We start from the raw sequence: 20,937 nt of genomic DNA, 5'->3' as shown, positions 1-20,937 counted from the left end.
GAACAGATTTTCCTCTGGAGAAATTGAACTGAAACCAAAAACATGGTCAAGCTCTCATTTTTGCTAGAGTGTCCCTGTGCCATGATGGTGAAAGATTAGACTGGAAAGAGAGATTGACGCCAGGTCTTGAGGGCTAGGAAGTAACTTTTTAGCCCTAATGTGTTATATCTTATAATGGGACCCTCTCACCCTTGAAGGTGCAAAACATTTTATCAAGGATCTGAAAGCCCTCCTTTGTGTTTTCCTGTTGAGTATAATTAAATCTGTACATCTTTGTTGATTATGAAAGCAATATGTTTTATTTTCTGTGACATTTATAATTAATTAATACCCATAAGCTGTCATAATTTTAGGTATTTAAGACAGTCATTTTCCATCTAGTGTTCTCAGATGAAGTCTGAATATTTATCATAGTATGTTTTTCTTTTTAAAGAACACTTATGTCTTATGAAAGCTTAAGAAATTCTGTAAAAATCTAAAACTCATTAGTCTGTCATCTGCACAGTTTTGGAACCTGTATGTAATGTCTTGTAAACGCACAACAATTAGAAAAGAAAATATCCCCAGGAAACAACTTGGAATAAAGTCCTTGCATTCTTCCATTGGCCAGGAAGTAGGACCCAGCCAGATGGTGTGACAGTGGGAGGTGGTAGCTCTGGGTTTGCAGCAGGCATCACATAAAGACAGGCCAGCAGCAGGATGCTGTTAGAAATGAGTTCAGAATTGTTGCAAGATTGGGCTTATTGATTGAGGTACATCACAGATCAATCTGTGTCCTTCAGTGAGCTCAGTCCTGAACCTGGCAATTCACCACTCCCTGCTCAATTCCAGCAACGAGAAGGACTTCAACCCATCAAAGTCCAGACTGAGGGGAACTGGGGAAGTGGCTTTGTATTTTTTACAACCTAGGACGGTGCCAAGCGCAGAAGAGAGGTCCAGTTAATCTGCCTTCAGTGGCGTGAAATATTTTTGCGTCATTAAGTTTGGGATGCAATACACACATTACAGTGTTGTTTAAGTGTTACCTGGCCCATAGCAAGCTCTCAGTAAGTATTATTATTGCTGCTGTCAGTCTAAGTATTATTATTAATTTCAAATACACGTACATGCAGCTTGAGAATTATGTACCTCTATACAATCTAAAGGGAAGAAAATTTGGGGAGTTCCATTGTTATTACCCCTGTTGAGTTTTATTAAAGTCTTATAGGCATAATTATGAATGGCTAAAATCCAGTGAGGACTTTCTCACTGTTACTCATTAATAAAATAGGTAGAGTACGTTTAAAGCGTTATCACATACTTTGGTTCTCTCTTCCTCTGGGCACATGGTGGGGGGGGCTTCTTTTGGTTGGGTGAGGCCATATGATTAGTTTTGGCAAAAGAGGTCTTTCATAAATGGAAACATTCAAGGTAGTTAGCTGCTCTTTCCGCATGGAAATCAGAATTAAAAACGCTAAAAACAATAGATATCCTACCAAAGCCCTCTAGGAAAGTAAGAGGTATGAAACAAAAGTCTTTATTATTAAAAAATAAAGAAGTAAGTAGTAAAGAAGTAAAGATTTGTTTCTGCTTTGTTTTGGTTTGTGACTATAACATGACTGAGCCTTTCTTGACTATTATAATAATTACTCTATTTTCTTGAACTTGGCAATTCCCAATGTAACTCAATGAAATTATGCTCATTGCAGTAAACAAAAATTAACTTTTTAGGGTGAAAAAAAATCTAAAACTAAAAATGCTATCTCCTTCTGTCCTAAAAACCAAAGGAAGACACTCAGTTTTGAGGGAAGATAGTCTATTTAACTTAGGCAGTCAAAAGTTTAAGAAGTTTGATTTGGTGCCCATATGTAGAAAGGATTTAAAAGGGGTAAAATAAAGGCAGGAAAATACTTTAAAAAGCTAACACAGAACAATGGTTGTGCAGCAGGGACAATAGGACAGCTGTGAAGGTATGAGAAATCAGAAGAAAGAACTGATATGCAAAATGGGATATAAGAGATAAAAGAGCTTAAATGTAGTGATCTTTTCTTTAATGAACTATGAAAGTTTTAAAAACCAATTAATGACGAATAGTTAGAAGAGACCTCTTTGATTAAAACTTATTCAACTTTATCATTTTCAATTTATAAAAGGGAAATTTTTAAAATATGTAAATCCATTCTAAGAGCAAAAATATTTCAAATGATATATTTTAGAGTTTTCTGTCCTATGTTTACAACTCTGTTGTATAGGAGGGGGAGGTTTTTTTTTTAATTTATCATTTATTCCTCAATCAAGTTGTGAAGGATGGATGGAAGGACGGAAGGAAAGAAGGAAGGAAGGGGGAGAGAGAGGAAGAGAGGGAGAGAAGAAGGAAGAAAGAAAAGAAAGCCAGCATCTCATTTACGTCATGTGTACGCTTGCTTTCATATCTCTTATTATAGCAATAACATTTTTATAATGCAGGAGTTACCTATATGTATATTATTTTATCTTTTAGGCAGAAATTGTTCAAGAAAAAGATGTTTCCCATTTTTTTTCTTTTAGAAACTTTTACACTGAAAATAAGCAAACGCAGAATTGCAGTTTGCTTAACAATGTACTAATTTTGAGGTTGAAAACAAAGAGCCTATGCAAACAACCGCCAGAGATTTATTTCATCTCTGATCCCATTAAGGGCCTGCACGGCCAAGATCTAAATGTGGTGCTGTGTTTAGGTGATAACCCTGGCCAGCGGGGACGCGCCACATCACACCATCCACACCCAGCCCGTGGGAAAGCAGTTCGACCGAGCGGACGACTTCTTCATCCCCACCGCCTCCCTCCTCATCACCCACGTGAGGTGAGTGCGCGGACGAGCATTGGCTTGTAGATTTCTCTCTAATCTTGGTAGAAAGCCACGGGAAATCACCAACAGAAAAATTCAGTTATACCACAGATACACACATAATTGTTCTGGAGCTCTGTCTCGTCTGCTTGATGAACTTTTATTGAGCAACATTAGTGATGAATTTCCTGTCTTCTCTTCCCTTTTATGTGTAATTGAGAAGTGAATCTATAAAGGTATGCTTGCATTCTTAAATCAGTCTACGGTTAATATTTTGGCAAATTGCTCTTAAGGTCTTCGGATTAGGCTTTTGCAAAATGTTCGAACTTGGCCTGAGTTCCTTTCAGAGAAGAGGGCCACTCACATCAACATCTATTCAACGTGTTAGAAGAACATTCTTGTATTGTTTTGCCCATATAGAAATGAATATAACATTGTATCAGGGCGTATAGTAAGTTGAAATGAAATGTGTGAGGTCTGCACTTTGAGAAAATGTGTGGGCGTGTTATATCTCTCTGTGTGTTCACAAGAGGTAAAAAATAATAACTCCTAATGACATCACTCTAAAGGTTCACAGAAGTGGTTTAAATACTTAACAGGGAAAGACTTTGGATATTCACAATTTCTAATACTATGTCTCTTGATACTTTATTTAAGTATTTAAAGTATTGCTTAGCAATGTTAGTGAATCTGAACCAAAGAAATATTTTATTCTCTATTTCAAGGGGATTTGGATGGGAGGAAACTGCTTCAGATATGTTATATGAGCCATTATTTGGTTCTTGTGTATATTTGTTTCTCTTGAATTAACGTGAAAATTTTCTTGTCTAAAAGTTGGAGTTGTAAGAATTCTGAAAGAGTGAAAAATTCAACTTGTAAAAATAAAAACGGAAATTCATAAATTAGAATTGGGGCTCACAGTCAAGTTATGATATAGAAACTTCGGACAGCCAAGTATATGTTTTCAAAGAGTTTAATATATTTGTCAAGCAACTGATTATTATTTTCAGAATACCTATTATGTGCTCAGCAATGAAGTGATTAAAAATTATAATATACTGTCACAGTGTTTTTATGGAAAATAAGTAGAACTTATTGAAAATGAAGCATATTTGAAAAGTATTTGCATTTGCGTTAAAGTAATAATCTTTAGGTCTGAGTGCAAGAGTTAAGAGACTGAAGAAATCAGCAGAGAAACTGAAAATGGCCCCTCTTGAGGTGATATCTAAAAAATATATAATGTTCTTATCTGTTGAGGATAAAATTTCATTTAATTGACATTGAGTGATATGTTTAATAAATACCTTTTTGTTATTTTCAAGTTACTGATAAATTATTACTGGTAAATAATTTAATATGTAACATTTGCTTTTATTTATCTCATTCTCCTATTCCCTATTTACTGTATTTAATATACTGTTATCAACTTTGCTTATTTTTTTTTAACTGCACTGTTAACACAATTCTTTGGGTCAAAACTCCTGTATCTATGACACATACGGTTAATAGTGTACCATCTGGGGTATGTCTTTTCCCCTGTAACAAGTATATTGGATCATTAAGGTAAGTTCGCTACTAGAGGCAGGAGTTCAACTTTGTCTGGATGCAGTGAGTACCATGTGGGATTCTGGGCTTGTATGTATTGTATAATATGCTGTCAGAACATAACATCTCTTGAGGGTCGAAATGATTACTACAGAGCTGAAGTTGGAGATAATAATAATTAGAGGAACATGCAAATAATGTGAACACATATAAGGCAAAATTTTATTTCAGTTATTTCTATATATTGTGAGAAACACTGAACAGTATGCTTGAGGATATTTTTAAATGTCTTTATTTCTTTTAGGGATATAGAGTCAAATGCATAGGTGTTTTGCCAATACTTGTCAGAATCCTATATTAAGTTATAGCAATTCTACCAGCACATAGAGTCCCATTTTAATGAATGTGAATGATCATCATAAATCCTATTTCACAGTAATTATCCCAACTGCTAAAGTGAAAAGTAAGAGTAAAAATTAGCACGCGTTTCCAAAACGAAACTGTTAAATGTGAAAAGTATTTTTAACATAATGGGGATCTTTTCCACATCAGGAAAACCTGAAGGATAGATACGGTCTTTTCTCTTACCAATTCATGGAACATTTTTTCCTACCTAAATGTGGCTTGTGTCCTGAGGTTGCTCTTTTTAAGAATTGTCTTTAACAGAATTTGAGACTGTTTTCTGACTGTTGTGTTGAGTGTATATTCCAGGCCAGGCAGAAGGTCTGACACATAATATGCATTTAATTAATATTAGTTTTCTTCCTCTGACCCCTCATCACACTAATCTGCATTTCTCTCAGATTGCTACTCTCTCATTTCAAATAATTTATATCTCCTGTGTCTGAAAAACTTCTGGGCACGAGTCAGGATTTTATATCCTTAGTGCCTCAAAACTGGTAGGCACTTAATTCATGTTTCTCACAAGAATGGAAATAAAAAAGGAAGTGTTACACTCTTTCCTAAACCAGACTACATAGTATTGAGGGAAGAAGGTATTTCTTATGTACCTGATTTCTCAGCGTCTAACACAAGATCTGACAGGCCGCCAGCACGGCATCAAGCACACAGGAATGGTGTGTATGGAAGCAGTAAATAGGAAGAAGGTCTTACATCTCCCGTCAGACAGATCTCAGCCTGAATGCCCCAGCAGCACCATTTGCCGTTGGCAAATGTGACTTAAGTCAGCTTACTTCATTTCTTTCTAGGGACTGCAGTAACATAATGTTTGAAAATTAAGCTGTCCATAATAGTAGTGTCGAAACTACTCATAATCTACACTGGAGGAAGGGCTACCCTGCAATTAGCTACAGTTTTGCTAAAAGTTTTCGTTTTTCTCTGCTTGGTTTCTTTCTTTTTTTTTTTTTTCTGTTATCTATAATTTTCAGGTTTGTTTAGTCTGTAATGTAAATCAAAACTGAAGAATTTAAGAGAAACAAAATTACTTCACATCTATACTAAAAGATAAACTTGTAGCTTAAAAAAACCAATCATTATTTGGATTTTATTTTTAAATCATTATTTTAAAATAATGTGAATCATTATTTCACTTTTTAAGACAGTTTGAAGTTCTCAGCACTGTAGAAATTCTTCAGAGCCTAATGTAGGTACCTTTCTGAGTGTCCTGAGAAATTTGAATTTCAGGAGATTAATTTTCACTTTAAAAATGCCTGAGAATGTTGGCCTGGTACCACCCATTCATTCAGCTCCTCAGCTGAATTCCATCCCATTCCGCCTGACACAGTCCAGGCCACATACCATTATTTCTATTTTATACTATAGCATAAGAGCTTATTAATGAAAATAGCTTCTTTGGGTTTTATTGTTATTTACACATTCCTTCTCTTTAGACAACAGAAGATTACCTGAGCCCTAGGCTGAGCTCAACCAGACACACCAATGCAACCTAAGTTTGATCTAAATCAAAATGGTCTCTAAAGTGTTGAGCTCTGGCTAATGAACCGAGCTGGCGTCCTTGTCTCTTTCTTGAATATGAATTCTTGCCCAGAGGTGGTGCAGAAAATCTCGAGACCAGCATGCAACCATTCTTTAAGCCTGGTGTCTATTAGCTCCAACTGTGAATACAGTTTAGTTTAAACTAAACTTCCTGGAAGATGAGAGAGGGTATATTACACTCCTGTCTCCCCCATAGTTCCTGAGCTTCTGAAAGGGACTGATTAATACTTACTGACTCAGAGTTCATTTTTAAAAGGTTATTAAAACTCCATATTAGATATTTTTAATATATCTGAGTGTGAGTTGGCTAATCCACCCCCTAAATATTTAGAGAAAATATAAATTACTTGAAATTTAGTTAATAACACAAATGGTTTTCTGATGCTTATTGAAATACATTGATTTAAATCACTGTACAATTATATGCCTTATTGCTTTTAAGTAAGAATAAAACATTTTATATCTTACGTTTTTTTAACTAAAATAAGTCATTGAATATGTAATAACTGATGTACTTTTCACATTAATAACTCGTGCATCCAGTTAACTGGCAATGTATCCTAAACGGACATTTTTCAGACTGGCAGTTAAGAGAAAATTTTCTTGAAAAAATCTTAAATTTCAACAAGTCATTAATGAACCATGAATCATAGTTCTAAAGTTGAAGAGATTATGCATTACAAAAGGAGTGTTTTATAATGACCTGAGAAATATTAATTTCTTATATGAAGAATTTTAATTTATAATTTTATCTTCTTCTGTGTACAAAAATATCCAGATAGGTAAGATTAAAAGAGACTATTAAAAATAAAAATGCATGTGTAATTCTCAGAAGAGTCAATGATATCTATTTAATGTCATAGAAATTGAAATAATTCATTATCTTTTTAATCAGAAGTGCTCTACAAATGTAAAGCAACATGTTTCATTATTTTACTCATAATTTGAATCCAGAGAATTAAGTTATTATATCATTACATGTACATAGATATATTTGAATAATATTATAGTTCTACTACTCTTAAAATTTTTATGACATGGCCAGTGCATGGGAATTTAATGGGTTTTGTTATCAATTTTTTAATTAGCCAGAAATTAAAAAATAATTTAAAAATAAGTTTATTTTTTTCAGAAAAATGGTTGTGTTACAATGGTTGGGTTAAAGATCAAATCTCAAAAAGAACGGACATTTACCGATTGATTGTGTTTTATTTTTGGCACCATTTTGAAGAGAGAAAAATTTAAATGTCAGTTTCTTGTAATATACGTAAAGATTACAACTTTCTGTGCAGGTGCCACTAGAATTTGCCTATAAGAAGTGGAAAACAATAGGTTTGGCAGTAATTTATCATGTTACCATATTTTTTTAAAATTTTTGTATGAAGATTGGAGCGGTGAGGAAAATCGACAGAATAGGAAGAGAAACATGGGTAGCAGGTAGTCAAGCAATGAGTGGAGAAACAATTCCACTGGATCTCCCTCGAAAAATCTTAGATAATTCTCCCACAAGTGGTTTATTTTTGGTAGTAGGGGGGCTGAAAGCGAGAACTAGAAGGAGGCAATGTGGTTCAGAGCAGGGAAATTTGACAAAGCTTAGTGCAAGACACTAAGAAGGCCACGAAGTAATGCTACAACAAATCCAAAAGTTAGCAGAAGTTTTTCTTAGCGGTTTCGAGTTGTCATGAATAAAAATAGCTGAAAGGAAAGAAAAAATATTACCGTCAAGATATTTTTACCTAAATACAAGGGCATAGCTAACATTTGGACTAGTTAGGGCTATAAATAGAAATTCCTTAAAATTTTCACTGACTAGAACAATACCTTTGATACAATTGAAAACAGGTGTCAGTTGATGTAAAAAGATGTATTTACAGTCTGACCCTCGTACCATCTGTAAATCACACCTCTCCCATCTCTTGCCCACTTTCAAATTGGAGTGCAACTGGAGTTTAATCTCATCCAGTTCAAGCAGGTCGGTGTAAATTGGCACAGAGGATGCTTATAGTAAATATAAGAAGGCAATCATTTCTGATTTACTACCTACCCCAGGACTAGTTCTATATATAGAAAGGGAAGATAGCAGCTTAGGTAACATTATTGCTATCCGAGATGTTTTGAAAGGCTTGCCTACCTACCCTTGAAATCACCCCCGACACCACATTTGATCTTATTGTCTGGAATTTCCAACTACTTCTCCTGTTCCTTTGGGTTACATTTCTCTAGAAATCTACCTTTAAAGTACTCCTTTTTCTTGAGAGGAAAATGGAGCAGTTGGGAAAATGATATTTTTATTATTGTCATTTTTCTTTAGGGGTGATTGGTTGACTGCATAGTGTCTTAAAAGTAATGGTTATAGTTGGGATGGTGTGCGTGTGTGTGTTTCAATCAGTGATTACATGATAAACAATAAGATGAATAGAGTGTATCTGTAAATCACAGTGTGACAGGGAGACCTTGAAAGCAACAGGCACTTCTATAAAAATCTGAAAATGTCAGTTTCCACGCTCTGATTTTTTCTGAACTTGACTTGCTAACCAAAACAAACAAATAAGCAAACAAATAATGTTCCAAGAGTTTCTTCCTGATATACTCCTCTCTTCCCTAGCACATACGCTGAGGTGAAGTTGGTTCCAGTGAATGTCTCAGATTGGATAGTTCAGGAATCTTATGGAAAGTGGACCTCAGTGTCATTCTTCAATGTGGGTGGGCTGGAAAACACGAAGATGGTAACTGGAGTCACTCTTTTAGGACCCTCAAATGTCGATGAGTGATTGCAATCAAATACGGCAATAAGTGGCTAAGGGATTATCCAGGGTCAGATCTGCCATAATCCCTGCACAGCCAATGGCTATGTTGCCACTCAAGGGGCGAAGAAAGAGGAAATAACACATAGCGGGCACCATGGTAGTCTGGAGAGAGGTCTCTAGCACTCCTTTTTCTTTATAAGTTATAGTAAGAAAATGATTAAGAAGGGATTGGGTTTGATATATGTTTCCTTAAAGCTTCTCTAAGGGAAAAAATAAACATTCTGTGAAAGTGAAAGTTAGTAAAGTATATCATTCTCCCTCATAATTTATCAAATCTGTTAAAGCAAAATTACATATATGGCTGGCCATATATCAAGACAACTCTACACTTGTGACTTGATTCATGGACAGGCCAGGTGGATGAAGCACTAAAATTATCTGGTTACACTGAAGCCCAAACACATCAGAAATTGAAAATATGAGTTGTTTCACGTCTTTTTAGGAAAAGTACATTATCAGGATGATGAGCAGCAATTAAAATTGTTTCCAAAAAAAAAAAAAAATTGTTTCCAAACATGGTTCCTAGATAACGATCTGGCAACGTCACAGTTCAGTGAGATTCAATTATTTTTTTGCTCCCTTCATGCTTATATGCCAATTCCTACCACAGAGAAATAAACTAACAAACAAATAGGGTTTAAATATCCCAGGAGTTGGAACTTTTTCTATCTAGCTATGCTCTTAAATAGTGAATATCTGAAGCACGTATAAATCCTGAAACCATGACCTTCGCTTTTCCAGTTTCTCTGAGCTTCTTCCTTCCCTCTCCACTCTACGAAAACACAAGCTTTAGACTGTCAGGACCTCTCAGTTCCCTAAATTCTCAGAGCCTAGTGCACTATCTTAAAAAACAAGACAGTCATAGATTGTTTATTAAAGAAGTTATATACTTTTAAGAGTGTGTATGCACATGCATATGCAATTCATCGTCGGCAAACCCTCCACCATTCTTACAAGGATGCAAAGCTGCTTCTGCATAACACGTGCTAACTTTCTTCATCTTATTTCTAAAGAAGTAAACACGTTATACTTTTCAAGCTTTGACCTGTCATGCCATTCTTCTTTTTTCATTATGGTTACTGGATTTGCTTTTATCTTAAGCAGTACTTCCCACCTTCTTTAGCATATTGGTACAGCCCACACATGGAGTGTAAAATGCTTAGACAGAGAATCACCGACTGCTTGTAGCCTAGTGGTGTGTGTGTGTGTTCAGTTTGTTATCTTCATTATTTCTTGAGTTAGAGAATCTCGTCTGATTCCCCACTTGGTCTCTGCCCAGTATTAACAGACTCTATATGAGCCTAGTAAGGAAAGAGCCCAAAGTGGATGAATCAAGTATGCTAGCCCCTCTTTTGACAGAATGTTCACTTGGTCAGATTACTATCCCATATTAGCTATGTAATATTTTTATTGTATGGGAAATAAGGGTGGATTTAAAAGCAAGCTGTGTTTGAAATATAAGGATTTCATTATTTTTTTTAAAATAAAAAGTTTGTACAGGTATTATTAGTAGACTCCAAGCTCTAGGATTTAATAAAAGCCTCTAACTAGATTCATTCTATGGCATTCCTCACTGAAGAAATCAATGGAGCACTGATAACATGTAATTTAGAAACACTCTACATTGCAGATCTGCCTCCTGAGTTTTATTATGCAAAGTAAAATAGCTCTTGCTTCTGCCCTCAGAGGTCCTTAAGCTAACTCACCAAAGTGTTCAGTAAAACACAGGGCAGCCTTCTCCTTAGGAGACAGCTGTGGTGTATACATAGCACATTTCCACATACTTTTTTCCCCTCTTGTCACATATGATTTGGGATTTTGCTGGAAATGGTAAATCAAACTTATTTTACCCTAAACGAGTAAACAATATGACCACCTAAATTACTTGGGTTTTTCTGTTTAGTAGTAAAAACAGACTAAGATAACAATTAAGTTGCATGAAGAAATACATCAAAAGTTATGATACAATGCACTACTTCACAAGAGGTGGGCAGAGCTCATCCTGAGAACTTAAAGAATTTCTTATGTGACTCTAATGTGCACATTGCCAGGACCTATTTCATATGTATATGCAATAGATTACACTGCGATATTTTGAACCAAGCAGATAAAGCAATATTAGTTCTCATAAAATGTGTGTAGAAAACAATAATGCATATTGAGCTTTCTAATTCTTTCTATTTTTAAGTGGATATATTATTTTTCTGTTGGAGGAAGAAGATATTTTTTACCATAGCATTTGATTTTATGAATTCATGAAGTTTTCTTGAAGAAATGTTTTATTAAAATGTTAAAATTTTAAATACAAGTATCATACCAAAAAAACCTCCCTTTTGAATGAATGACTCCTACTGTAGCTCTACAAAGCAACGCTATTAAATAAATAATTTTATCTTTGAGAACACATATGTAAATTAAGGATAGAAGTCAGTAGAACATTTCAGGAAGTTTCTGTGAATGTGGCTAAAATGCTCATTTCATATATACATCATATTCTTTTCTTTTTTCTTGCCATATAAGCAAGTTAATTTATTTTACTTTATTTTTTCTTTTTGGCTTCGCTGCATGGCATGTGGGATCTTAGTTCCCCAACCAGGGATTGAACCTGCGCTCCCTGCAGTGGAAGCGTGGAGTCTTAACCACTGGACTGCCAGGGAAGTCCCTAGCAAAGTTATTTTAAATGTAAAATTAGTGGTAGTTGTGAGGGTTCTTTAGATGGACAGCATTAGGGGCACTGATATTCTCTGTCTTTACAGCGATTTGAGGTTGTAAAACCTATTCCTTGTGAATCCGCCTGAGTTAATATTTTGTACCATTTTAATTTAGTTGTAAATCTGTAGTTGTAGCCTCACTATGTAGGAAAAAGAAATTGATCAGTGTGGGTCAATCAAAGAATAAGTAGACAAATGGATTCCTTTTTTTTCCCTTCAAATTAAGGATGCTCACTTGTTATGTTAGTGTTCTATCTCTTGAAAAACGATTATGCAACAACATGTCAGGTTTTAAAGTTCTTTAAGGTATGGTTCAAGCAAAACTGAAGTACATGAAAAGGATGTCAGAGAGCCTTTACATTTAACTGTAGTGGAGAAACCTACCAAATTAGTATATATACGGAGAAATCTCCTATTAAGTCTAATCCGTCATGTCATGAGTAGACATATTCACCATAACCCCATGAGTATATTAAGAATGCTAAGCAACAGACATCACAGTGCCAGGGTTTTATCCTTCGGTGTTTACACCAGTGTGATATAGGGTATACAGACTTCACAAAATGTATAGAAATAGCTTCAGGGGAAATAAAAGTGATAGTTGCCTTAAATAACTCTTAAAACTACTTGTTGGGTTAGGTATGCTTAAAATCTCCTCTGTATTTGTTTAGGCTGAGGTTAGCTGAATTTTTTCCAGTACTACGGAGACGTTACCTTTCTTTCCTTTTTTTTTTTCCGAAGGGGGAGGGAATAATGAAATATATAGATTTTTTTCTATATTGACAACTGATTTTTAAGAAAAACACTGTAAAATTATAGTAATTCATTTTTTGCCATGATGTAGACACTTATTTTTATGCTTATGTAATTTTGCATACATAAATATACCTTTTAGTTTCTTTGAAACAAAAGGGAATCAGAGTTTGCATATGCTATGGAAGTAGCTGGTGATTTAGGTAACTAAGCCAAGAAAATCCTAAAATAACCTAGATGTTTTTCGTTAATAATGTAAATCAAGATTATTCATCAATTTGAGTGAAAGGAAACATTGCTTTTGTTTTTAATTAAAGTATACATTATTTAAATTCTGCTTAAAAACTTTGTTGTATTTATATCAAATATACAGAGTAATTTGAACCCTGAATAATTTTTAATTAAAAAAAAGCTTGGCCACACTCATTTAATTGATACATGACAGTGGCTTGAACATAAATTATTAGTTTATGTAGAAAGATGATGTTAAGAAATATTTTAATGGATCATAGATACATGTATCTTAATATTGACTGAATACGCCTTCCTGATTTCTTGCATAAGCCTTAACTTGCTTGCCATTTTTTGACATAAAAAAACTTCTACTTCCATCCAAATTTTTATTCACACTGGGAAATAATGAAATCTAATTCAAAGAGATTTTGTTGGACACAAATGACTTTTTAATAAATAGAAATAGAGTGGAACATAAACCATTTTCCAACAGTCATCTGAGATGTATATTATTTTTATAATTTTATGTTCTGTGAATTAAGAAATATACTCTATGGGTATCATCATTATCAGTGACCTCATGAAACTAGAGTTACATTAACCTATTTAATACATTTTTTATATCCTGAACCCAATTGGTGCGCTGCCAACAAACACACCATTGTAAAGCAATTATACTCCAATAAATATGTTAAAAAAAAAAGATATGTTGATAACCCTTTTGGTACTTCTACCACTTATTTAATTTCAAAGTGATCCATTTTACCATCCTTTAAAATTTCAAAGCACTTGAAAACACTTTTTGAACCACCATAATATTTGGATTTACAGGAGGGAGATAAATTGTATTTATTCTTCTGATTCATAAATGCATTATTAAAATTTCAAATTCACCAGGGAACTCATTTATACAAGTGAAATATAAACAGTAACCTTAAGTTTTTCTTGTAAGACTACAATATAAATAACTTTAAAATATTCACTCTTTTTATTTTGATAAACTCCAGAAGATTTCCTAAGACATGCACAGAAATAAATCAAGAGTTCAAATTTTAGCAAGAAATAAAGGGATGAGAATGTTAAGGAAAAGTGGACCAGGTATGAGAAAATTTCTGGAAATGCAGTAAATTCACTACCATTTATTCATACTAACAGTTTCGTCAGTAATGTCTAACTTTCCTATTGTCCTACATACAATAGTCATTTGAAGTGTTCCCCTGTAATTTTTTTTTAATGTAGAAGCTACAGTCTGATTTTCTGAAGTCAAGTCTGAGTTGCTATATCATACACATCTCTTCAGGTTGTATCGCTTAGTTGTATGTAGTTTTTGTTCTTATTACTATGGTTATTTTACAATATGCTAATAGTAATTAAGAAACACTGGGCATTTACGCTCTACCAGACAGTGAGCTAAGAATTTTTATGCACTGCCTCATTTAAAACTAACAGCTACATAAATTTTTATCCCTATTCTACATATGGTGAATCACTTAACTAATAAGTGTTGGAACCAGCTATAAACTCAGTTCTGTCTAAATTCAGTGCCTTAGCGCTCAATACATTATAGTATTCAAGTCCTTTTTTCACTTTCGGGGTAAAACCTAACAACGAGTGTGCTCTACAAATTATCCTAATGTCACCTTTAAAACATTCCCGTCTCTCGCTTCTATGTACCTCTGCTACAGCAAAACGTGGCTCCTCACTACAGACCTACACATTTCTTGCCAATCTGCATTTATTTGCAGAATGTCTGGTTTCTTCCTTGTTCACCTAACAACTCTTCAAGTCTTCTCTCAAAGCCACCTTTTAAAAAATGTGTTATAATCTCCTTAATTGGAGTCCCCTTGACGTTTTGAATTTTCATCATCTTTCACTTGTCCTTGAGTTTCACACAGACTTAGGCTGGAAACTAGTTCTTTAGCCCCTTGGGACCACAGTATTTAATATCATTCAGATTAGTTTGATTCTCCACTAACACAACATTGTAAATCAACTACAGTCCAATATAAAATTAAAATTTAATAAAAAAATTTTTTAAGGCCAACAAATGATAAATAAGAGGACCAGCTAAATATATTATGTTTCTACTAGTTCCATTACCAGAATCCTTTAGATCCACTGCAAGATTACTTTTACGTCTGTCCTTATTTTTGTAAGATACCAAATTAGACATAGATACTTGTTTTTCATAACTGATTTAATCTTAAGTTTGAAGTCTTTCATGATGATATTGATATATATCACATTAAAATTTTGTGCACCTTTTCAAAAGATCAGAAACAAATATACAAGTCATTTAATTTATTAGATATTTAAATGGAGTAAGGAAGTGTAAGTTCTGTTAAACAAGGAAATAAACTAGGCTATGAGTATGAAAAAGAAAAGGTAAATGATTTCTGAGAGGACAGAGAAAAATATGGTTTGTCTACAGTCCTAACAGACCCTGCACTCGTTTTTTGTTCTTTGCTCTTGTCTAACTTGTAATGTCTCTTTATTAGTCTGTTCTTCTCCATTCTCTAGACACAGCCCTAAGTCGATCCCTCTCACCTCTCATCTTGCTAATGCAACGAACCCTTTACTATTTCTCCATACTTCTTATTTTTTCCATACTTCCATTCACCAGGGAACCACTGGATTCTTTTTCCTAACTTTAGGACTGTGTTGATACAACTCTGCATTGGAAAGAAAAAAACAACCTTAACATATTTTCTGTTGCATATAGATTAAGTCCAGGCTGTGTTGAACCACCTCCTTCAGGACGCTTAGCTCCTAAGGCTGATCCTAAGACATCCTATGGTCCAGCCAGTGGGAACCTGAGTAACCCATATCCAGACTAACTTACGAATGTTTGACTTACGATTTTTTGACTTCAGATGGAGTGAAAGTGATAGGAATTCAGTAGAAACCGTAGTTCGAATGTGGATCTTTTCCCAGGCTGGTGATACACAGTGGGATCCTCTCTTGTGATGCTGGAGCTCCCAGTTCACCCCCACCATTACTGAGGGTAAACAGCCGATACACTCACAACCATTCTGCACCCAGACAACCATTCTGTCTTTCATGTTCAGTATAGTATTCAATTAATTACATGAGATGTTCAACACTTTATTATAAAATAGGTTCTGTGTTAGATGATTTTGCCCAACTGTAGGCTGAGGTAAGCGTTCTGAGCCCATTCAAGGTTGGCTAGGCTAAGCTATGCTGTTCGGTAGGTTAAGTGTATTCAGTGCATTTTGACTTGTATTATTTACCTGCATAACCCCACTGTAAGTTGAGAAAGATCTGTACTTTGCAGTTTCCACCTAACTACTCGTGTTGTCTAAAGTGCTCTTTCTGACTCTGATTTAGACCCTCTTAATTTGTATCAATCTCCTCGCCAAACTCAAACACTCTCTAATTCATGCAACTTTTTCTATTCCTTTGTCATTTAATGATAGCACGCTCCTCAGAATTTACTTCTTGTCAAGGGCATTCAACCTCACATCAAGTGTTAGTATATTTTATTTGTTTATTCCATACAGTTGTATTAAGCATCAAATATTTGTATGCCAGACAGTATTCCAGGTTCCAACAGGAAATTGAGGATATGTTTTGCTTTATTTTCCTATAGTGCAATATATATATATATATATGTATATGTGTGTGTGTGTGTATAGTTAATTAAAATTAAAAATTATCTTTTAAAAAGAACTCATACTTTGGAATTATAAGGACATAGTTTCAAATTTAGTGAATCACACTTACTACACTGTGATTCCAAGCACATTAATTTGTCTGCTGGCAGTTCACCCTGCCCTCTTCTAAGATACAGACTTTTGCATAAGTTTTTTCACTTACTATCTGTCAAGGTGGAATACCTGAAAAGGCTTAGACAAATAGATCCCCGAATTCTCTCTGACCACAATCAGTAGTTCAAACATGGATGTGTAACCCACTTAGAACCCCTATAATAAGCATTTTGCTGGGGCTTTTGAGAAAGAGACTTCTGAGTTTTGTGTAGTTTGTCTAGAGGCTCTAGTGCTACAGTAGTAATTTTCACACCACATGAAGCTCAGATCTGAAACCAAGACAGGAGATGGCAGAGCCAATAGATTAAGGGAAAAAAATGAGTTATTGTTACATTACTGTAGAGAAAATTTCAGCTATAATTAGCTGGTTTTAGAATTCCCTCTGTATGAGCTCTCCATTTTTTTGTTGTTTAAAAAAGTTTGAATTGGATATCTTATTATAAAATGAAAGAGTCTGAGATTGGGTTTCCTTATGTCTAAAATATACATATTACTCACTTCACACTATTTTGGTTGATTGCAGGACCTTGTACAGTTCCTGGCACACAATATGTGATTAACAAATGCTATTTTCATTTTCCCTTGGGATGATTAATTTTTCTTTGTCATAGCATCTCCTATAGCAGTTACACAATTAACACTCAGTAAATATTTGTTAAAAAATACTGCACTTAGTAATGTTTCTCTGAGTGTCTATCTGGCATAATGTTTCCACATAAAAGAAAAAAGGACTCTGAGCTAAGTCCCAGTTTGTAGTTTGCTGAAAACTTCCCCGTGGCCTTAGGTGCTGTGGAGACAGAGAGTTACCACTTATCAACCACTTGTGTAACATGGTATGGAGACAGCCCAGTTCAAGATATTTCGATGACTTGAGTCAGCTCAGGGTAACACCGCACCTATGAGATTGCCATCTGCAGAAGTTTTCTCAGAGATCCTTAAGTTACGACAGTTATAGATGGGACTATTTGCTTATTCAATCTGGGCATCCATCTCTACAGCTTGCCCAAATCCACATCTTCTCTAAGTGCTAAGAAGAGAAAACTCACTAGGACTTTCCTCCAAGGGAAACATGTCATTTAGGATTTGATTGAAACTTGTGATTGAACAAGACCTTGAACCCTGAGAATATTGTAATTCTTCTGTGGTTTAAAGACTATTTTTTTCTCTCTCTCTCTGGTAGATTTCATTATAAATCTCCTAGATTGTTCATTTGAGATTAAGTCTTTCATGCCATTCTGAAAATGCTCTAGAGATATTTACTCTGTGAATTTTTTTTCTAGTTCAAAACAATGTATATTGGAGTGCATATTTCATTAGGCTTCTCAGTTTCAATTTAGTATCAACTTAATTTACAGGAATGTTGAATAATTAGTAAGGTTTATAAGTAAGGTAGAACCCTACTCACTACGTGACTAATATTTTTACAAAAAGTGTAATTCTTTTTAAAGATGGAATTTATGAGATTGTAACACAAAGAAGAACAAAGCCATCTGCAGTTGACATTTGGTAGATTTACTAAAGAACTTATAAAACTCGGGAAGTCTTGTTTATTTTAATTTGAAATTTTAATATTGGTTCTGTACAGAGATCAAATCATATTCTTCAGCAAACAGGATATAGGAGGAGGCTCAAAACCAAGAATAGATTTTTGGTCAATCTTGAGCAATGATGCTTCACACAACTCCTGTGATGAGCTCCGTTGAGGACCTTATCTTTAGCCAGAAAACTTTAGAGAAAAAACATTCTGTAACAAAGATGACTTGGAAGAATTCTAAATAAATACCTGTCAAATGGATTACTGGAGAATTTTTTGAAATGTCACTATCAAAGTAGTCAATGATAAATCTGTATGCTTATTACCTAATTAATATCAAGCAGGTAAATGCTTGAACACTCTCAAAATGTATTAGTTTACTAGGAATATCAGTATATACCCAAGACAAATTAAAAAATAGTTTCTCACAGCTATTTCTATTATGATCAATGTGCACCTCTGTAAACGTCAATCCTATAGTGTAAGTCATCTCAGAACCCTGAAAATAAAACACCATTAATGGTTGAAATCACAGACATGATAGAGACCTTTATTTCCTCAAGGCTGAAAGGAAAATATGGTAAAAGCAAGAAGATATGATATTTGGCAGGTCCAGAAGGAGGTCAGTGTTTTGAACAAAATGAATAAATCACCAGCACAGAAGATGTTCATTAGAAAACTCAGAACAGCATGAGGAAAACAAGACAGAACCCCATTCTGTTGGAAAATGAGGTCATCAGAGACTTTCTGTAGGTGGAGGGAGAAAGAAAACAAATACGTTATCAAGACGTCCAGATATGCAGTCACTCTCACTGTGTTCTCTGCAAAAAAATGGATGGAGCAAAGATCTGTATGTTGGTGAATCACTTACACGTTCAATAATGACATGATTGTTTTCAGTGCTTCCTCTGGAATATTTAGCTATTCTTTTTTTCTACTTAAAAAGGAAAAATAAAAGAAAAAGTAACCTTATCATTGTGAGATGACTTGCAGAGTCATCTTATTCTTCTCCAAGACTAATAATATGAGCAGTTATTGTACTGTTTGACATTATCTGTATCTGTCAGGACCTGCAGCTTCTGAACATGGCAATAATCTTCAATCACTTACAGAATATATACCTGAGCCAACTCACTCTAGCCATTACTTGGAGAACTTTCCTGACACAATCCTTAGATGCACAGAAGGCTATCTCTACAACTCAGTGCATGTCTAACCTAATTTTTGAGTAATACAAATTTGAAAGTGTCAGTTGGTTTCAGTTTACCCTGTATGTACATATAGTTAACATATGCATGGATGTGTGTGTATTAAATAATCAGGGCTTGTATTAAGCGGTGTACACAGGTTGTCACATGTTCTAATGGATTGGTGCCTTTGCCCTGTCACTTGTCATATATATTTTAAATCACTTCACAAATAATTGATCTTCATTAATGTTTAATTGTGCAAGGCAATGTTTTATCCTCTGTATGTTTTAACCTATTATTAATCATAGCAACTGTACTAGTTCCATTTCATGAATAAGAAAGAGAGACACAGAGAAATTAAATGGCTTTCTCAATGTCACACTGCTATTAAATTTTGGAACGGGGATATATATGGACATAGTCTTGTTTGAATGCTGTGTCTGAGTGTTTTTAAACACTTGGTTCTGCTGATGGCACTCCAAGCCCCCAACCCCTACTCACTCCTCCAACACACATATACTCACACTGACCTCTATTTACAGTTTGCCTGTACTTGGTTTAACTACTAACCTTTTCTTGTTCTGTTTTGTGGAGAGATGTTGAAACTATTATTTGATCAGATATATTTCTGAAACATGTTTTATGGAAAATTTTTGGATATATGTCCATTGTTAATCTCCAAAAATATAGCATATTACAGGACATTGAATCAATTAAGTTATATTGATTATAAGGTGTGTTTAATAATAATTGGATCATGCTATGTTCTGGTGTTTTCAATACTTAAATCATTTCCAGTAGAAAACAAGCCTAGTCATTTCCTCATTTCTATCATCATCTGAGAGCTCCCTTCATAGATGCCTGTGTGTTAAATACTCTGTGATCAACAATATTTGTACTCACTAACAAAAGTTACTAGCATAAACTTTAGAAAGGATATATTTCATGTATGAGAGAAAGGAGTGACTATAAAAAAGATTTTTGTTTCTAATCTATTATATCAGAGTAGAATGCTTATCTCTTTCAGAGCAGTGCTTCCTATACGATAATTGAATATTCTGTAAAAAATTCAAGCATATGGATTATGGTAGTTAATTCATTACATAGATCCATCAATTTAATTTTACTTTTGAAGCGTTGTCCAGTAATGATATATTTTAATTCGATAACAGTTATCTTTTGTTCATTTAGATTTATGAATTGGAGAACTGAAAAATAATCCCTGGTGTTATTTAGACTTTAATGAATATTTTTTTCATAGGACATTGTAGAATTACCATTCTGTAGCCATATAAGATGCTAAATGGGCAACCTATTTTCTTTATCATCAGCAAGAGATAAAAAGGCAATTAAAAGGCACCATATGAAAGATTTTAGATAAAATGCTTTTTTGAATGGTATATTCATTTTCACAACCAATGCATTCAGTACAAGGAGCTGCTTACTTATTTCTAAGTCAAAGCTGTACATTATGAACATTAAAAAAAAAAGTAGGTATAGACTTTGACCCACTTAAAGATAAATGTGAAAAATATCGATGGCCAGATGGACTTATAGGCAGAAAATCACCTCATATGCCTTGATGTTATTTCACTTTTATAGACAGCTATCTG

General features: G+C 34.3%; 1 protein-coding gene across 3 annotated transcripts in view; it reads left to right on the top strand.

Annotated features, from left to right (window-relative positions):
* FSTL5 (follistatin like 5) overlaps window positions 1-20,937 on the top strand; it is a 620,880-nt gene that overhangs the window by 574,433 nt on the left and 25,510 nt on the right. For all 3 annotated transcript variants that reach the window (XM_060011592.1, XM_060011591.1, XM_060011589.1), the window contains one exon: window positions 2,697-2,821. In XM_060011592.1, the coding sequence (XP_059867575.1) occupies window positions 2,697-2,821 (125 nt within the window). The remainder of the gene's footprint in view (window positions 1-2,696; window positions 2,822-20,937) is intronic.

The sequence above is a fragment of the Delphinus delphis genome, chromosome 5, assembly GCF_949987515.2.
Source record: "Delphinus delphis chromosome 5, mDelDel1.2, whole genome shotgun sequence".
In the NCBI taxonomy this organism is placed as follows: Eukaryota; Metazoa; Chordata; class Mammalia; order Artiodactyla; family Delphinidae; genus Delphinus; species Delphinus delphis.
This window is presented reverse-complemented; position numbering and strand designations above follow the sequence as displayed.